Source organism: Rhamphochromis longiceps, linkage group LG13 (assembly GCF_057381845.1).
Source record: "Rhamphochromis longiceps isolate RC_006_pf linkage group LG13, R_longiceps_female_GT1.1, whole genome shotgun sequence".
Classification (NCBI taxonomy): Eukaryota; Metazoa; Chordata; class Actinopteri; order Cichliformes; family Cichlidae; genus Rhamphochromis; species Rhamphochromis longiceps.
The window spans coordinates 3,125,957-3,145,610 of record NC_140569.1 but is presented as its reverse complement, the minus strand read 5'-3'; the positions used below and the strand labels follow the sequence as shown (position 1 = coordinate 3,145,610).

General features: G+C 45.7%; 1 protein-coding gene across 1 annotated transcript; it reads right to left on the bottom strand.

The window, feature by feature from the left end:
- Window positions 1-50: 50 nt before the first annotated feature.
- On the bottom strand, window positions 51-13,388 carry kif11 (kinesin family member 11). Its single transcript, XM_085427553.1, has 27 exons — window positions 13,219-13,388; window positions 12,963-13,073; window positions 10,730-10,859; window positions 9,784-9,881; window positions 9,609-9,687; window positions 8,680-8,865; window positions 8,472-8,596; window positions 8,295-8,385; window positions 8,071-8,216; window positions 7,822-7,918; window positions 7,485-7,580; window positions 7,194-7,282; window positions 7,004-7,091; window positions 6,556-6,629; window positions 6,349-6,463; window positions 6,070-6,141; window positions 4,116-4,251; window positions 3,718-3,890; window positions 3,515-3,640; window positions 3,258-3,416; window positions 1,697-1,836; window positions 1,452-1,612; window positions 1,252-1,370; window positions 893-1,115; window positions 651-817; window positions 442-552; window positions 51-316 (listed from the first exon to the last, which is right to left on the bottom strand). Exons 2-27 carry the CDS (start codon window positions 13,034-13,036, stop codon window positions 206-208), a joined length of 3,186 nt encoding a protein of 1,061 aa, XP_085283679.1. The 5' UTR covers window positions 13,037-13,073; window positions 13,219-13,388; the 3' UTR covers window positions 51-205.
- Between the last annotated feature and the right edge of the window lie 6,266 nt (window positions 13,389-19,654).

Below are 19,654 nucleotides of genomic sequence, written 5' to 3'. Positions count from 1 at the left end.
AAAGCCGATGAGCTGGCTGAGTGTGGCAGATGGAATAATTAACAGCAGAATAAAACAAGAATAAATCTTTAATTTTACAAACAATTTGCAGGTGCTGAGACACAAACCACAATAAAACAGTTCATGAGGACACGTTTAAGATGAAAGAGGTCAGAAAAAAGAAGAAACAGTAATAAAGTTATTAAAAATAAAGAGAAATAAGGTTTCAGTTCTGACAGCGGAGCGGCAGTCTGGATTTCTGAGGCGTCGACTCCGCTTCGTTTTCCGACACTTTAGACCGGGACGGGATCTTCGTCTCCTTTTTGCCTTTCTTCTTCTGGAAAAGAGGAATGAAAACAAGCTTTAATGTGCATTGGTATTAAACACTTGACCTCTGACCCCCAGTCGCTGCTTCAGCAGCTTTTTCAGTAACAGCTGCACGGCTTCAAACTTCCCCCTCACCTTGAAGAAGGGGACCCGCTTGCTCTCATTGAAGACGAGGTTCTCGTCGATGAAGGACGGCTCTGTGGCCAGACTCTCGTTGCACGTGCTCAGATCGTCCTCCAGCGAGTCCTGATGATGCAGCAGAGAAGAACGAGGCCAAACATCACGTTTATTTACATTTAAATGAAAATGAATCACAGCTCCAAGATAAATGTTCTGAAACTCACCGGGTCAGTCTGCTTGTCCTCCTCCTCCAGCTCCTCCTCCTCTTCCGCCTCCATGGCGGCCTGCAGCTCCTCCTGCTGCCTCCTCAGGCTCTCCAGCAGCTCGCTGCGGCGGCGAGACTTCACCAGCTGACGGGGATACACAAACTCCCGCCGCTGAGGAGTCGCACCTGAAGGCAACAGGAGGTTAATGTCCTGCTGAGAACTTTAACTTTTAATTCAAGGCAGAAAAATAAATCTGTCACCAGTGGGAACGTCTTCCTGCAGCTCGTCCCGCAGGAAGCTGTGGACCAGCTGCTCGCTCGCCTCCACGTGCTGCAGGAGCTCAGCCCGCTGCTCCTCCAGGACGCTCCAGTCGACGGAGGTCTGATCCTTGACAGTCGTCAGAGCTCGCGTCACCTCCTGCTGCTGGTTGGATATATCGGCCTTGGCTGCTCGCAGCTGCTCGGAGCAGCAATCCTCCACGCTCTGCGGGACAGGAGGCACTTTTACTGAGTTCAGAGTCGTCGGGTTTGGTAATAAGATATGACGGTCGTGTCTCTACAGTATTAAACTGAGGGTCTGCTCTGTGTTGGGGTTAGGACAGAAAACCTCGAATTCTCACCTGACGCAGGTCCTGAGCTTCAGAGCCAACCTTCCTCATCAGCGTGAGGTGCTCCTCGGCTCGTTTCTCAGCGTGCTCCTTCACTCTGGAGCTCCACTCGAGGTCACGCTCCAACAGGCCTGCAGGGACACAAACACACTGAGCGTGCTGTGGATGAGGGATTACAGCGAGCAGCAACAGAGGAGAGGAAGAGTTTGTACCGGTGACGGAGCTGTGGATGTGGGAGCAGCAGCCCGACATCTCTTCCAGAGACTGCCGGCTCTCGTCCGCGGTCAGACACAGGGAGGAGACGAGGGAGGAGGCGGAGGAAGACAGGAGGTCCGCCTGGGCCGAGACCTGGTGCTCGACTGTGCTGCAGCCTCTGCCACAAAGACACGGTTTCAATGTTTCAATGAACTTTGACGTGCAGTAGAAGAAAAACATGACCGTTTAGTGCTCGACTCACCTGCTGATGTCCTCCTGGAGGCTCTGCAGGGGCTTCTGCAGGCCTCTGGAGGCCGAGTACAGACCAGTGAACTTCTTCTTGACCTTCACAGTCAGCAGGTTGAGCTGGTCCTGGAGGCACTGGATGGTCTCCTTCATATCCTGACCGAAGCAAACGGAAGCAGTGTCAGAAACACCCGACCCACAGAACCAGCCAGCGCGTGAACACTCAGATGTAACAGGTTTATCTGCCTTTATTAATGCATGAAACTGTGCCACACGAGGGCAGAACAAACGAGGCACGATGCAAATCACACCCATCAACTTCAGAATCTGTCGTCATCCTTGTCATGTATCCCGTGCACTGTTATTCTAACTTTAAATCTCCGCCTGTTTGAGTTGTTGAGGCTGCAGACAGGCTGAATGTGCGCCGACTGCACCTCATGCTCAAACAGATCATTGAATGCTGTTGAAGTGGATTTAAAAATGGAAGCGAAAACCACTACAGATCAGTGCTGCTGGGCTTGAAACCATCACAGGTCCAAAGTTAACGGTCTGCTTCAGGCTGGGCGATATATAGAGTTTTTTTTTTTTTTTTTTTTTTATAAATATCGATATATTTTTATACCAAATATAAGAAGTGACAATATCGTTTATATCGATATAGTCTATGTTGTGTTATAATTATACTTGTGGAGCCGCAAGTTTGCCTCTATGCTGCGTTACTCCCCCTCCCCCATAACTTCACCTGCAGGCGACGACAAGATGGACACGGCAAATCTCCGTTAGCGAGTTAACCAGGCTGCAGCCCAGAGAGGCTGCACGGCCTAAAATGCTTTCATTTTCTCAAAAGTTGACAGCGCGTCTTATGTATGAATTCTGGTTGTGCTTGATGACTGCAAACCAATTTTATGTGCTGCACGGCGCTCAGCAATCTGTCAAAAATGTTTCAGCACGACTTTGCTAAGCTACGGAGCTGCACCACCTGATGGGTTGTTGGAGCATTACAGCTACCGAGGAGCCTCGCCGAGTGATACGTACTGTGCTTCAATGTAATATTACTGTACTGTGTGCGTATAAGGACCATAAATGGCACCTGTTCAGAGACGTGGTTACGAAGAGGATTTCAAACTCCAGGCTGTCAGTCACGCAGTAGAAGTTAGGAACAGAGCAGCTGCTTGTTATTATGCTCGGCGTCTGTTAGTTTACATTTTGACTGCACAGTTGTGAGCTCTTTGTTATGCACAAAAACAACAGTTTTCTTTTATTTATGGAGCATTATTATTTAATAAATGCTGATAATTTGAGTAATTTTTTTTTCATGAACATCTACGCTGTTTGTTAATAAAAGTGCCCCTGTGACATCTGGGACACAGCTTTGACTAAGAACTGTTTGTTCTGACTTTATGGCTTAAATTAAAAAAATAAAAATATTGAGATATATATCGTATATCCCCATCCAGCTAAAAATATGGAGATGAATTTTGGGTCACATCGCCCAGCCCTACGTCAGGCCCCAGGACATCTGGCAGCGTCCTCGTCCAGCAGACAGAGGTTCGCTGCCCTCTCTGGTCAGCTCTCACCTTCTGCTCGATTTCCTCCTCCGCCTGCCTGATCTTGTCCTCCAGCTCGTCGCGTTCAGCCTGCAGGGCGCTCAGTCTCTGCACGGCGGCCTCCCGCATTGCCGCCAGCTCTCGGACCAAGCTGTCGAACACCACGCCCATCTCCTTCATTGCCTCCGCCTGAGGAGGAGAACGAGAAGAATCAGATCAGAGCTTTGCCTCCGAGATCGAGCGTACGCCACGTTTGCTCCGTGTGGATGTTACTGTCGTGGACCAACTTTGTCGGCCAGCGCTCGCTGCTTCTCCACCGAAGCTCTCAGGCTGTCGTTGAGCTCTTTGGCTGCTGATAAACCCATCAGAGTTTGGACCACCAGCACCTCCTCCATGTCCCGTCGGTGCTCCTCCTGCACACACACACACTTTAGTCACACAGCACTGATCTGAGCGGACAACGCGGCCGTGAGCGCGCTCAGACACTCACCAGCAGCTGCAGCACGCTCTCCTTGTCCTGCAGACACAGCGTCTCGTTCTGCTGCACCTTCTCCTCGCAGCGGGCCACGCTCTCAGCCACCAGCGGCCTGACTCCGCCCACAAAGGATTCCACAGTGGTCAGAGCGCCCTTCAGTGCCGCCTCGTTCATCACGAGCAAACCGTCTGCACAGGAAAGAGGGCGGAGACGCAGGAAAGACCGCAGAGTTGTTTTAAACACCAAATCATCTTTTTCAGTTCAGTATTTCGCTTCAGAACATACTGAAAAACCCCCCCCGAGTACTAACAGTACAAACACCAGAGTCACCATCAGGCGGGCAAATTTAAAGCAGCCGCAGTAAACCGTCCCAGCCCGTCACCCACGCCTCTGTGAAACCTCTGCGCTCTTACCGACAGCCTGCGAGTAGCTGCTCAGCATGTGGCGCTGTTTGTCTCCGTGCTGCTGGATGCAGCGCTGCACATCTCTGAAGGAGCCGTCCATGCGCTGGGCGAAGCTCTGCTGCATCTCCCTGTTGTGCTCCTCCACCTGCAGGGTCAGAGGCAGGTTTGTGCTTCAGAACATTTGTGTTTTCAGGAAGCTCCAAGTTTCAGCATCAAGTCATAAAAACCCGGTTTACAGCACCCTCTGCTCTGTCTGGATTCATGCTTTTAACAGCCAAAGCACCTGAAACCCTCTGAAGTCATTTACATCAGCGGTCTCCAACCTTTGTTGCGTCACTACGGAGCCCCGCAGGGGACATGGGAGGAAAAAATAAATAAATTAAGACGGACTTCTGCGAAATCTCGCAAAACAAACTCGGGATCTCACAAATGTTTTAGCCGCATTCCTCGGAGGCCGCCAGCTCGAAGCCGACCGGGAGGTCGAGGTACGATGTGCCGGGAAAGCTGTAGTAGGTCTTGACCTCCCGTTAGCTTCGAGCTAGTGGGTGTCAGATCTCCGAAAACGTCGGAGCACTTTTGCAAATATGTGATGTCTTGTAAACCGAGCAGGTATCTGACGTTTACACAACTACATTCACGCCTCAAAATATCTTAAAAGTGTATTTTGTGACCCAGAAAGAGTAATATTACAACTAAGTAGCTGCCGCCATCGTTGGAATTCAACTTTTGCGGGGTCTCGCAAAACTCAGTCTTATTTTTTTTTTCCTCCCATGTCCCCTGCGGGGCTCCGTACGCCACGGACCGGTTTATGCCCGACAATATTTTCACGGACCGGCCTTTAAGGTGTCGCGGATAAATACAACAAAATAAAACTAGTACTGGTACCGAAAAAAGAAGATTTATTCATAACACACGTGAAAAGACCCAGGAAAACCGAGTAAACGATAAAAACCATACATTTCACACCTGAGCCTCAACTCCCGCGGCCCGGTACCGGTCCGAGGCCCGGGGGTTGGGGACCGCTGATTTACATGGATTTAAAAAAAAAGGTTGATTCTCAGGTTTTAATCACAGTGGAAATGACTCTAATCAGCCCACAGACGTAAAAATAGTCGGATCTTAACCAGCAGCGATAACAAGCCGACCGACTTCCCTGTCACTTCTTTCCCAACTGTTCTGTGAAGCGGTTGATGCTTAAAGGTGTATTTTCAGTCACTCGGGGAGGCTTACGCCACAGTGAGTGTTTCTTTCTCCTCTAAAAGGAAGTCTGCAGAGGAAACTCCCCACAGTGGTCACAGATAAGAGCGTGTTCCACCCAAAACCCGCTGAGAGTTCCTGCTGTGCACCTGCAGGTTCCCCAGCTGTTCCCTAATCTTATCATCTGTGACTCAAACCTCTGATTTATGACACCTGCTGTGTCATTAGTGCACGGCAGACACAAGCAGCCGTGTCATCTTCACTGGAATCTGTTACTCAGACCAGATGAAACATTTAAACAGGAGAAATGTGCTTTTACGGGTTAAACAGCGAGGCTGGTAGTGTTTGCCTCAGCTGCAACTACAAAGTAAATAAGACACATCTGCTTTGATTTAACATCTGTTCTAATCTGTGGCTGTTCACATCAAACATGGACAGTTTATAGTGAGCTGTGTGTGTGTGTGTGTGGAAGCTCAGCGGTTTCTACCAGTGGACCTGTAGTCATGAGGACAGATCCCTGATGTGATGAAGCAGCTTCATCCACTCACTATTCAAATTGTGACAGCCAATCAGAAGGATGCCAGCTCAAAGGGGGAGGGGCTAAATGACCCATTTCAGACTGCAGGAAGGCCCAGCGTGAGACCAACAACCATCTACAGGCTCTCTGCCCCGTAATGATACTTCACACTGCGGTGACCAAGACGAGCCGAAGTGAGCGCGTCTGCGGACGCCACGTATTCACCGCTTTAACAAAAACAAACGTGACCTTTTTCTTCCTGTTCAGCTTGTCGTGGAGGCCCGACACGTCGCTGGTGCTGGCGTCCGCCGTGCTCAGCAGCTGAAGGACGAAAGCACAAAGTTTCAGACTCGAATCATAAACATCTCACATCTGAAAAAGGGAAGTTTGGTGAAACGGGGCGAGAGTGGAAGCTGAAGATTAATTTTAAGAGGTTTTCAAATAACAGAGAGAGAGAGAGAAAAGGAAGCGATGATGAAGTGAGAGAACGTCTAAATATCTCCCCCCGGAGTGGAGCGTCGCCTGTACCTGCCCGGCCGTGTCGTACAGCGTCTCCTGGGCGGAGGAGAGCTCGGAGCAGATGAACGCCTCCTCGCTCAGCTTCACCTTCGTCTCCCGCAGGTCTCTGCTCGTCTCCTCCAGCCTGAGAGGCGCACAGGAGAAAACCACAACTTTAAATCAAACTGCGCCCCCTGGTGGTGGTTTTAATCCCACACCTTAACAACAGCCCTGCACCTCTGCTGCTTTTCGTCCAGGTCCGCGGTGCACTGCTCCAGTCGGGCTTTGCTGTCCGCAAACAGCTCCGTGACCTGCAGAGAGAACACGACCACATGTTCACGCCGCTTCAGGACGTGTAAAACGATGCATCGATGGCGAAGACGCCAAAACAGACACCTCGTAATTCCTTTACAGCCAGTTAGTGGAGTCTTTTCTTTGGCCACGGCAACAAACAGTCTCTGTAAAGTTTGTGTGAAGTGCTTAACAGTGAACTCCTGAAATGCAGATTAATGCAAGACTGCAGCATCTGCAACCGCTGCATTCAATTAAATCTGCAGCTTTAAAATCTGCACAGAGGCTCAAACAGCATCTTCAACTTCTAAAGATCAAAAGTCAACTTTTAAGACCTCAGTAAGTTGAATCAGGCTCTGATTTGCAGCCGTCCAACAGCGGATGAGGATCGTACCTTCTTAAGCTCCTCCTCCATGATGGCGATCTTGTCGTTGTACTCTGTAACCTGCTCCTCGTGGGCGGTGATCTGAGCCACCATGCTCCTGCATGAATTAAAAACATAGTCGTGGTTAAGAGCACCCGAGATGGTCTGTCAGGTCAGCTATTTGGGTAAAAGCAGCGTTGACGTGTCAGCCGAGACCTACTCGTAGTTCTCCGAGGACAGGTAGACGCCGTGCTTGTCCCGGGTGGCGGCCAGGTCGCGTTTCAGACGCTCGATCTCCTCGGTGTATTCCTGAAGGACAGAGAAGGTCCTGAAATCTGGTGTTTGGACTCAGTGTCACATTTTCATTTAGATTCTTCTGGGTCACAGATTTAAAAGCTTCCGATGTGACCGTCACAGATGTTCCTGACTGAGTTCTGCTTTTCCAGGCAAACCTGCGACGGTGCCATTTGAAACCCGAACACATGCTGAATGCCGCGTCGACCTCAGATACCTTAATGAGCGTCCTCTTGGTGAGCTTCTGGTTGACCTCCGGCTTGTTCATGATGTTTTTGGCCCTGCTGGCGTACTCGAGGGTGCTCAGCGTCTCCTGCACGCACAACCGAGACTCGTCAGCACAATTACACTCAGTGAAACCAACGCGGGCTAAATAAACGTGCTCGATCAAGAAACACTAAAATATAAACATGGTTACGTCCATCTTTTATATACAGTCTGTGCTCGAGTGGAAACATTGACACCAACAATAACAGACGTGGGTGACGCGAGACGCTTCAGGATAAATATGATGATGAATCTTTGAAAACATTCATTTTGTTTTTGAAACGCACTTCCAGGTTGCTGGACGACGGCGACACGGTGGCGATGATGGAGGTTTTGGTCCGCCCTCCCAGCGAGTCCTGAAGGATTCTGGTGAGTTTGGACTCTCTGTGGGAGAAAATAAACCGATCAATACAGCTCCTCAGCTCCGCCCCCACGACGACTGTACAAGGTCAGGGGAGGCGGACCCGCACAGACACCCCAGAGAAGACGGACCTGAACGCGACGTCCTCGTGAGACCGAGGAGGGTCGTTTCTCACCTGTACGGGACGTGAGGCCTCTTTTCCACCAGAGCGGTGATCACTCGGCCCAGCGTCAGCAGCGATTGGTTGATGTTTCCCGCCTCGCGAGCTCGCTTGTCCACGGCGCCGGAACGGCCGATGTTCTCGCTGCCGGCGAGATCGACCTGAACAGGAAGCGTTTGGGTCATTTTAGACGCTCTAGGCTGCGCCCCCTCCTCTCCCCCTCATCGCCAGATTATTACCAGATTGAGTTTTCCGATCTTCACCAGCTCCTCTCCTTCCAGAGTGATCTCCTTCATGTGGATGGTGACGGAGAACACCGAGTGGGAGCGACTGTGGAGAAACGGGAAGCGGGTGAGCAAACATAACTGACATGGCGGTTGGCAACGGAGTGAGAGTGCTTTCCTGCGAGCGGGTACCTGGAATAGGCGTTCATGAGCGTGGAGGCGGTCCTCCTCTTTGCTGCTCCGCGCTCCAGGATCTGGTAGACTTCGTCTTTGTTGTGCACCGTCACCTCCTCCAGACCCTTCACCACCACGCCGCGCTGCGGAGGCAAACACAGAGGCGTCAGATTCCCGGAGATTTCCGCAGCGGGCGTTCATTTCATCCGAGCTGCGTGACGCTCACCTTGTTGCGAGGGTCGTCGAAGAGCTGCAGCCGCTCGTTGACGTCCTCGGTGGGGCTGAGGAGGTCAAACAGCTCCTCGTTGTAGATCTCCAGCAGCGAGACTTTGACGGAGAACTCTGTGCCGTTCTCAGAAAGCTTTTCAAAGATCTGATGCAGCGTGCGAGGGATGATGCCGGCCAGCGGGTCCTAGAGACGCAAAAACACGGGAATTTATTTCAGCGCTGAGCGCACGGAGCTGTTTGCACCATTTCCACAATAATTAACAAACAGCTGTGGTGGCGTTTGTCACCCTCGTTCGTTGCTACTTGTGAAACTTGTAAATAAAACAGGTTTTATTTTGGTGATTTGACACATTAATGCATCTGAACTGACGATAAAAAGCCGGCTGCATGTACGCAGCATCCAATAACACCCCCCCCCCCCCCCTCCAAAGTACAGCTGACAGGTACTGCATACTACCCCTCTGCAGGCTTCCAGAAACTGGCCAATAAGATGAACGAGGGCTTGTAAAGGATGAGCTGAAGGCCTGTACGGAGACCCAGCACAGGACAAAGGAGGATTATTATTAACTATGAATCAAGCAAAGCTGCTCTAGTACAGCCCGAGGCTGAAATGAGCAGCAGGTCTGAGCAGCTACTGATGATCTGAAAACAAGACGTCCAACATCCACGTGCAAAAAAAACGGACACGGGGAATTATTCAAAGCCAATTCATGCACATTCAGGATGGATGCAGTCGGACTGCGATCACAAAACTCTGAATTTGAAAACCTGAAAAAGTTCATTAATGTTAGACAGTCAAGACGTTTCCCCTTCCTATACTTCATGCACGCTGCTGCAGGATCAGTTCATTCACACTCTGAATTAGATCCACATGCAGGCTTAGGGTCAAACAGTAAACCAGTGAGCCCATTTTAAAGCAGAGCTCACCTCCTCCCAGGTGAACTGCTCGTCCGGGCTCCTCTCTCCCTCCATGGTGAACGTCTTTCCCGTTCCTGTCTGACCGTAGCTGTCATCAATAAAAAAAGATGGAAACAAAAGAGGTTACAAACAGGTTCATCCGGGACGGCTCACGCCGACGCTCGCGTATCTGGAGAGCACTCACGCAAACACGGTGCAGTTGTATCCCATGATGACCTCGTCCAGGATGGGACAGACGACGCTCCGGTACACTTCGATCTGCTTCGCAGACGGACCGAACACCTGAGGGAGAGAAACGCAGCTGCAGCAATGAGCCAATCCTCATCGAGAGACACTAAGAGCTGCTTCTGCTTCGAACGCAAGTTTTGTTACTTCACCTTAAGAACTTAAGACTAGGGCTGTGCGATAGGACCAAAATCTCATATCTTGATAAAACATTTATCGTCCTGACGACGACATAAAAACACAAAAATGTAACATTTTCTGTAAATTCTGTGAATCTCGGGCAGTTTTAGTGTTTCCAGCTGGGCGTCGCATACCTGGAGTCGAGTGTTTTAACCGATGCATGAAACGATACATTTTTAGACATAAGTTGTAACGGCCGCCGTTTTCTTTCAAAGTTTAAGTCTAAGGTTTATTTTTAGCACCTGACGGCTCTTTTTTGCTTCTCATCAGTAAACTCTCTGCATGCTCTTTCCTGTGATTCAGTTTAATTTGAAAAGTCGCAACAGGATCTTGAGCTTTATTGTGAAAGGTTTACGTAGAAAACAAACAAGCGGAGAGCGGAGCCACGCGATGGTTTTACCGTCGTTGCTGTTAACGACAACGCATAAAAACAGGCGCTTGTCTGTAGTGTGGTTATATTAAATATAAGAGAAAGAGAGAACTTTAAGGAATTAATATAGCCACTACAGTGACCATCAGAACCATGAAAAAATATTGCTGCAAACAGTTTATTTTACAACACCACGAAACAAACGACAGCGTAAAAGGAAACGATAGATGTTTTTATATCGTCATCAGATATATATCGTTATATCGAACAGCTTTACTTAAGACATAACACAACAGGGGAAACGGTCAGCCAGATGTGCGAGCACAGGATGCGCCATGTCCATTTCTCCTCTCACCATGTCGAACGTGTAGGTCTTCCGTGACGCCTTGTCGTTCATGCCTCCCGTCCTCACCATCACCTCTTTCCGGTTGTGATCGCAGTCGACGACGCCGTAGGACGACTTGCGCTCCATCGTGTTGAAAGGCCTGAAAACGCAGCAGAGGAAAACCTCGGTGACAAAGACTCGACGCCTGAGACTTCTGCAGCTCTGTAGTCATAATAAGGAAGCTTCAACATCAGCTCGAGTCACACGGTCCTGTTTGTAAAGATCTAAAAACCCTCACAGCGCGCCGACACCAAAGCTTTGACTTTGGCTCAGATTAAAATCAGTTTTCTGCTTCTTTCTGTCAGAGCAACGTTCATTTATGTTTTTGAAAAAGTCCCATAATAAAGATTTACTGCTTATTATAATTAAAATACACACAGGGTTTGTACTCTGAGCTACATATGAAGACATCTAAAAAACACATTAATGCTCGTTTAGGTTCAGATGACTAAAGTTCAGTAGAACACAGACGTAAGTATACACAGATCAGTGACGCTCATCCTCTGAGGCCTCAGAAAACCAGAGTACAAAAAGGAAATCCATAACATTGTGAGCTTATCATGAACAACGAACCAGACGGTGGGCAGCAGAAGGAACAGATGAATTAACCGATTTAGCACAAATATGGGATTTAAATTAGATCAGTGTCAACGTCTGCAGGCCTCAAAACATCTTTAAGAGGTTTCTAAATATCATCTTAGCATCATCTGAGCCTCCGCCACAGACTCGCCTGCACGGGTACGGGAAGATCAAACCGCGATATGACGTTACGGACGCTTATCTCACTCTGTGTCGGTTTCAGAGCTGGGACACCGCTAACCAAAAATCCAGAGATAATCAGTTCGTGTTCACACGTGACAGAAAAGCAGAAACTAAAAACATTGAAGCTTCTTCAAAGCTCCTCTGAGCCATCAGTTTATCTTCAAGCCATTTCAAGCCAACTTTCTTCTGACTGGCTGCCCCTCAACTTGGTGGGCGGGGCTTCTGTACTCTGACATCATAGAGAGCTAACATTACAAAAAACTATGTGAAACTGAGTGTTTAGTGCTAACGGAGGGGCTGATGGATTACCAGTTTTCTTTTCGCACTAATAATTGTTAAATGGAACCACGTGGAAGACGACTCCAGTAATCGGATCGGGACTACAAACCCATGTTTGTGTCCCACGACACAGACAATCACACAAATCTAAACTGTCAGGGATCAATTAACAGCCAATAAAACTTAGACAGCTAGAAAATAGCAACAGCATCCAAAACACCCAAAACCTATTTAGTGTGATGTTAGTGCTCAGTGTTTGACATGTGCTTGAAATATTTGCATCTAGACGAGTGGGGGCGTGTCTTTGCTCCACCTGCTGGGTTTTTAAAAACTTATTACACCTTTATTCTGCTAAACCGATGTGTAAGTGAGCTACGAGACCTCAGAAAAGGATGGTTTTATACTCTTTTTTTTCCACCTTGGGTTTTAAACCTGTTAAAACAGGTTGAAGTACAATTAAACTGGAATGAACAGGCTTTCACTCAGTCGTGCAAATTCATCCCCTGAATGTTAAAAATGCTAAAGAGGTAAAACACGCTTTAAAGTCTCTTCTAGGAAAATGATGAATAAATTAAAGACCAAATACATGAGCACTGGGATACTGAGAGACTCAAACACGTGAGGCTAGTATGATGGTTATCACTGGATGTCCTGTTTCCATCCTTTTCCTGTATTTTTATCATCATTTTGCATTTCTCTGTGGTTGTGCAAGTATTTTTGCATCATTTGTGTGCACATTTCTGGATTGACTAACATTTTAACACACCCATAAACATATAGAAGAAAGTAAAAAAGAGAGACTCAAATTTTATTGATAAATTAGACGCCACATGGGTTAGGGTTCCCTCAGAGGCTCAAATAGTAACTTTAAGACTGCAAGAACTGCTGATTTTTCCACACGTAAGCTCAGGGTAGTGTTCTCATTTAGCTTCTGAGACTGTAAAATGTCAGTGACCTGTTTTATGAGTACACTTTTAGCCTTTTTAAGGTCTTCCAGGTAAATACACCCACTGAGGGCAGTTGAACATACAGCTTTAAGGTGGATTTGGTGATGTTTCTGCATCTTTTGCGATGTTTTGAGGATATTTACGACATCTAGAGTATGTTTGTGACTGACAGCAGCAAACACAGACACAGCTGAAACTCTGTTTCCACTCCTTACCTGCATCTGACCACCACCTGGATGTTCCTGCCCTTCTCCTCCCGTTTCCCCCCGCTCTGGACGTTTGAAGACATGGCTCAGAGCTGCTCCCGGACACCGTTATATCACGCACTTCAGATTAAACGGGCACATTAATGAAGCAGCACAGTCATCAATACAGAAATGAACCGCAGGGAGGCGGTTTGTCCGCTTTAAATGTGACGAACCGAAAGAAAAGCGACAAATAGCATCATAATGTTAGCTAACGAAAACTCACCAAATATCGTTTTGCGCGTCACTTCCTCCCCCTCTGCGGGTTATCCGAATATAAATCCAAAGTCTTCGATATCTTAATAAATCGTATAATTCAGCTTTTACGGGCTGCTCTGAAAGCACAGGCCGTTTTCCTACAACTTCTCTGGCGCACTAAAACCTTCGACAGGACACTTTTCAAACTGTACTTTTAAATTTTCATCGGCCAATAGCAGGAGAGTAATGGTCACTACGTGGCCGTCATTGGGTACCACGATCATGTGACACTGCCATCGCAGAGCATCACGGGAGCAGATGTGATATAAATATCGATGTACGTCCAGCAGGTGGCGACATTGTTCTGAGAAATATTTAATAACACGAAAACAAACATGATTTTTATTTATAATTATAAACAACTACTAGAGATAATAACGTATTTTTATGTTCCCAAATAAATAATTAGACTTTTAAGTTTACGATATTTGATTCGGGTTTCTTTCAATTAATGAAAAAAGGTTGAGTTTCATATGGTTAAGCCTGGAAGTGACCCGAATGATGCTGGCGGCTTCCCATGATGCACTGAGTGCTTCTTCATGCGGTCATTTTTGAACTTCTTTGAGGTTGTTTGTCTCTTTTATGCTCTTTGACTATTTTCTTCTGTTTATTTTTCACTTTTTTCGTTGGAATTAAGCATCTCTTAATGATTGTTGTGTTCCTTTCCTCAATCATGACCTTTGCACTTCTCCCGCTTTCATGTCACTTGGTTTTCTGTGAATATCTTTTGCACATATTGTGCAGATTCTTTGGCACTTTTTGTTGACTTAACATCATCTTTTTATGACTCCGTTTCACTTTTATGTTGTTTTTATGTGTTTGATTTGAATCTTTTTGTTCACCTATGTCATTCTCATCTGTGTTCTGTGGCTCTTTTTGCTAGTTTTGCATCTTTTGTGTGTTTATATTCATTTTGTTCCCTCAGTTTTGCTTCTTTGTGGACATCATGTGTTCACTGTGCAAAGGTGTTGGTCTCTATGTGGTTATTTAACCTAACATCACGTCTTTGGTCTGTGGGAGGAAAACCGACTACGTGAATGACTCGATCGTTTCATTGAATATTTTGATGTGTTTCGTTATTTAAGTAGCATTAAAAAAATCAGCCTAAATAAAAGTCCAAAGACACCATAAATGACTTTGCGAAACAAAATGATCCTTTAACTTATTATCATTATTATCATTATTCATGTGTTTGTGTCTTTTATGGGGACTGTGCATTATTTTTTGACTGTTTCAGGTGATTTTATGACTCTTTGAATGCTTTTTGTCATTTCTCTTAATCTTTAACGTTTCCTTCTGAGGAACCTTTTGATTATCTCATGCTCAAATGTGCATAAAAATCATAATAAGTGCTTCATAACATATGATAACACACACAACTGGGTTAAAATCAGACTAGAATGCGTAGAAAAGAGAAAGAAAGAGAAGAAATAATCCAAAAACATGATGTCATTGATAGACTTCAGGCTCCGCCTCCATTCCAGGTTCATGAAGTGAAGGCAGGCGAGCAGCAATCCATCTGCTGAGGACCGTCCGCCCACTCGGCCTCCTGAGGACAGCGAGGGGGTTGCCCTTTTTGCTCTGGAAACCTCTTCATTGCACACACAGACACACACAGCTTCCCTTTGTCTGATATCTTACAGTATCTCACAGCGCTGTTGGAGGTCCTCTTTGCTGCTCCGGTCGGACTCTGCAGCACCTCTCGCTTCATTTTTCACTTCTGCAGCTGTACAGTGTAACCAGTGACTCGTTTATTTGGAGTAATAGTCACAATCCTGCTACTTTAGAGAAGCTTTATTGAGCCATCTAGGCATGGATGACTATCGTGACAATGAGTCTGCCTGCATCCTCATGCAAAGCACTGCACATGTCCCTCCAAAGCACGGCGAGTTTGGTCATTTCAGCTCCTTTAAATCTCTGCTTCTCTGTTCACAGCACAACTTAAACATCTCTAAGACTCAAACACTCTTTAAAGAAAGTAGAAATCATCTGACCTAAAGAGCTTTGTCCCAGCTTTTGTTGAAGACAACAGTCCAACTCGGATTGGAGTTCATTGTCCTGGACACTGTCTCCAATGATTTTTCTGCTCATCCCATCAGACACTCTTAGCTGTATGTATTAGAAACATGTTGGCTGTAATCCATCACCAGAAACCTTTTTTCCTGCACAGGAGAAGTTAAACGGTGCAGGTCTGGTGGTGCTGAAGAGCTGCACAGGGCACAGGCACCAGCACAAGGTGACAAAACACTTTTTTAGGTGGACGAGTGAGCCAAGCACCAAGGAACACATCACTAGATCTACAACAACAGCACAGAGGAGGAAGCAGCGAACAGCAGGCGAGAACCATCAGGCCAAGTCAGAGAAATGAAGCCAAACTCACGCAGGACACAAAAGAAAACTGACCTTCAAAGTAAAACAGGAAACAACCAAAAGAGACCAAACACAAGGGTGAAAACTAAGACAGTAACACAGATATGACACAGAGGGGGAGGCACAAACTCCAGACACTGATCATCATCTGGACAGGAAAGTCCACAATATCACCAAAAGCCTCAAACAGTGAGACCAGAACCATAATCAAAACTCCACAGCAAAACACTGAAAACCAAAATGACCAGAAGATTTACAGTCTTACACATTTCCTGTACTCCAGGATTTTAAAAGCAGTAACACTGCAGATGATAACAAATGTTTCAGGGACCTGAGACTGTGCCAGTGGTACTCTGTGTGTACTGTAAAAGCTGCAAACGCTAATGAGTTGCATCAACTTAGGTAAGAAGTTCAGTCATACATTTCTTAATTTTAAGATTTCTGCTCATGTATTTAAGGTGAAGACATTTAAATTAATACATTTGAACAAACTTGGTTCTAAGAAATTAAAAAAATACAAGTTTTTTGATACTCAAAAATCTTTTGCAATGTTGCCATAATTTTTTTAATTTAAATTTTTTGTGGAATTTTTTCAAGTTTTTCATATCAAGATTTGTCACATTTTCTCTAACCAAAATTACCGTCTCCATAAAGTCAGCAGACGGTAAGTGTACGTCCTAAAAATCTGTTTTTCTAGCGTCTAAGCAGAAGCAGCACCGGATATTTCAGCTGTGCTAAAATCAAGCAGTGAGCTAAAAATGAAACTAATAATATATATCTAATATATTAAACAAAGGTCAGGACATTCAAAGAAACATTTCCCCAAACCAGCTGAGTAAAAACATCAAAGGCACATTAGCTAACATTAGCTAATTAGCACATTAGCTAACATTAGCTAATTAGCACATTAGCTAACATTAGCTAGTGTAGAAGACAAAGGTCTGTAAGTTTCTCTAACTTTAATCATATTTTGTATATATTTGGTAATAATTTTGATTTGAATTATTATGGAGATGAATAAGCACAAAATAATGGGGAATTTCATTTGACTACAAAGTCATATTTTAGTTTAATATTGATTGTTAAGTAGAAGTGGAGGCTTTAACTAGCTGCAGGCTAATTCCTGTGACTTCAAGCCTGGAAATAAATGTTTGCTTGTTTGTCTTCAACTACGAGCACTTTGTGGAGTATATGACGTGCACGAGGACACGTCTGACGTGACTACCAGTGAGTGTTTTCTACAGGACAGCTAACATGTCACAAAATGTGCAGTTACGCATCTGAAAAATTGTGGGGTGTGGTTAACCACTTCCTGTGTTGAAACAATAAAAAGTATCAAAACATATAGCTCACTGCAGAACATAATCTGATTATCTGATTACGCTGTGCTCCAGGTAAGCATACAAGTTAAACTGTCACAAAACCAAAACAGGTGTGGACATGAGTATCTTCCCACATGTTCGCATGCGCATGCGATGTCATGACTCACAAATTTGTGTGATTATGCAACTATGTATACATTACCAGAAAACCCCAATTTTCCCATTTTTTAAAAATTGAAAATGATGCAGTTTAATGTCTCATTGCACTCTGAAATTAAAACATTTTGCAAATAAGCAATTGAGTTAAAAAAGAAATCATAGAATCAATGTATGGACCAGCATGTATTCTAAACTTCTGACTCATTGGCGTAGCCACCTTTGGCAGCTATAACAGCTGAACACACACATAAAATTCTTTCTGCAATAGAAATAAAATACTCTTCAGGAAATTCTTCCCATATCTGTTGCACAAGTTCCTGTGAACGTTGACACCTGTCAGTTGTTTTGCTTTCACTTTTCTGTCCAGTTCAGTAAAAGCAAAGAATAACCTGATAATTTTATTTGTTTACCTGATTTTTGTTTTTGATAAAAATGAGATCCAGGACATTTGTTTTAAATAGAACAGTGGAAGTTTAATGTCCTCGTAAGTGGATATCAGGCCCTTGTAGAGTAAAATTCAGTATTTTGGTCCAGACAACCCAAAATGTGATGTCCACATATGTGGACACCAGGTCCTAGAAGATTAAACCTGGAGGCTGTGCTGGACACTCCGTGTTTACAAGCTCACCATCTTCTACTTTTTCCTGAGGCAGTTCTGGCACAGCTTGGACTTTGTGTTGGGTCATTATCTTGCTGTAGGATCAACCCCTCACCAACTAGGTCCATACCAGAGAGTATTCACACTTCTTGGACCACATAAAACTCTCCTCTCTCTTCCAACACTGGCACTATTCTGTATTGTACTGTTAAACTCTGAGTATTGTATTTATTCTGTGTACTATTTATTTATTCTCATTCTGCTGCAGGATGCTGTGGTAGCTGGTTTGGTTCAGGGAGCCTCTCACTCTGTACGAGTCACCGACCCTGGATCAGCAAACAGCCCCAGACCATCACACTGCCTCCTCCATGTTTGACAGTTGATGCCACACACTGTGGAACCGTCCTGTCACCTACTCAACGCCGTACAAAGATCCTGCGTGATGAACCATCAGTCCATAAAACCTTCTTCCAGTCTTCAGTAGTCCAGTGTCGGTGTTTCATGGTCCAGACAAGCCTCTGTGTCTTATTCTGACGTCTGGCTTTCTTGCTGCAGCTCGTCCTGTCAAACCTGCAGCTCGAAGTCTTCACAGTAGAAACTGAGACTTGCTCACTACGACCACTATTAAGCTGCTTGAAGCTGTTGTCCTGTGAGCCGCCAGTCAGACAATGTTAACTCTCAGAAACATGTCCTCTGATTCAGTCGTGTCTTTGGGTCTGCAGACCTGTCACAGTTTGTTTCTGAGTGTGAAGGAAACTGGACTCACTCACACCCTGACTTTCTTTGCAGTTTCTCTGTAGGACAGACCTGCAGTTATAAGTGTTATGATGGTCTGTCTCTCTTCCACTGTTAATTGCCTTTTTGCTCACAACACTCAACTTTCTGCAGTCAAATTCTGTTCAACTGATGCTCACGAGGGTCTGGTACCACAGTGTGTTCCAGCACTGCTTTATGCAGACAGAGGGCGCTGTATGTAATCCAGGAAAGTTGGAACACCTGTAGGAATTAGTAGCACCAGCTTTCATGGTTTGATCAACCTCATAACTCAGTATAATTATCCGTTATTTAATAAATCTTGGCAAATTCCACGTGCTGCATTAATAATAGTAGATAATGTGACACGGCATGCGTCTCAGGCCTCGCTAACATGTCTGTGCATGCGGTGTGGTTTTTGTTACCACAGCAGATCCCCAAACATCGGGGCATCTGTGACTCTGAGAGTTTCTAAGTGCTGGACCTGCATCACAGAGGGCCTCAGATGAGGACACTGGATGTTCCTCTGAAATTTAGAAATACGAGTGTCTAAACTTCTTATGACACAAGAAGAAGATCACGAGTGGAACATGTTAAAATCATCTGCTGAGGCGGAGAGCCTGCTAGGACTTTGAAAAAAACCTCTTCACCTAAATTAGTTTGATTCATTTGTAAAAACCAAGCCAGGAGCTCCACTCAGGAAAGTTATTCTGACCTGGAAGGAATCACAGCAGGAAGATGGTCCTGGTGTCTGATGGAGGTAAAAAGGAGACGTTTGTGTGCTCTAGCTTGTCCTGAGCAGCCACCCATAATATGAACGTGCTAATTCAGCTGTCACGGAACAAAAAATCAGGCAAATGTTGCATAATTTCAGCTGTTTTTAAGCCAAATTAACAGAAAGTTTCATTTTTGCTTCTTTTATGCAAGAAACTGATGGATTCGTGTTAAAACATCGATGGTACTGAAGCTGGTTTCTGACGCTGTAGCCATCACTTTGTGTTCAGACTGGATGTGACAGCTCAAAGGTGTTTTCAGCCCTTTGGGTTTGACATTGATTCGTCCCGTATTTATGAAATTATGATGGAAAAATTATCATAAAGCACCAATTTTTAACCCCTCAATGAAAAGTTGTTGCATTAAAACCCATCTGACGCGTCAGGAGGAGGCACTGCTCGGGTTCCTGACCGTCCTCGTGCGCTTTG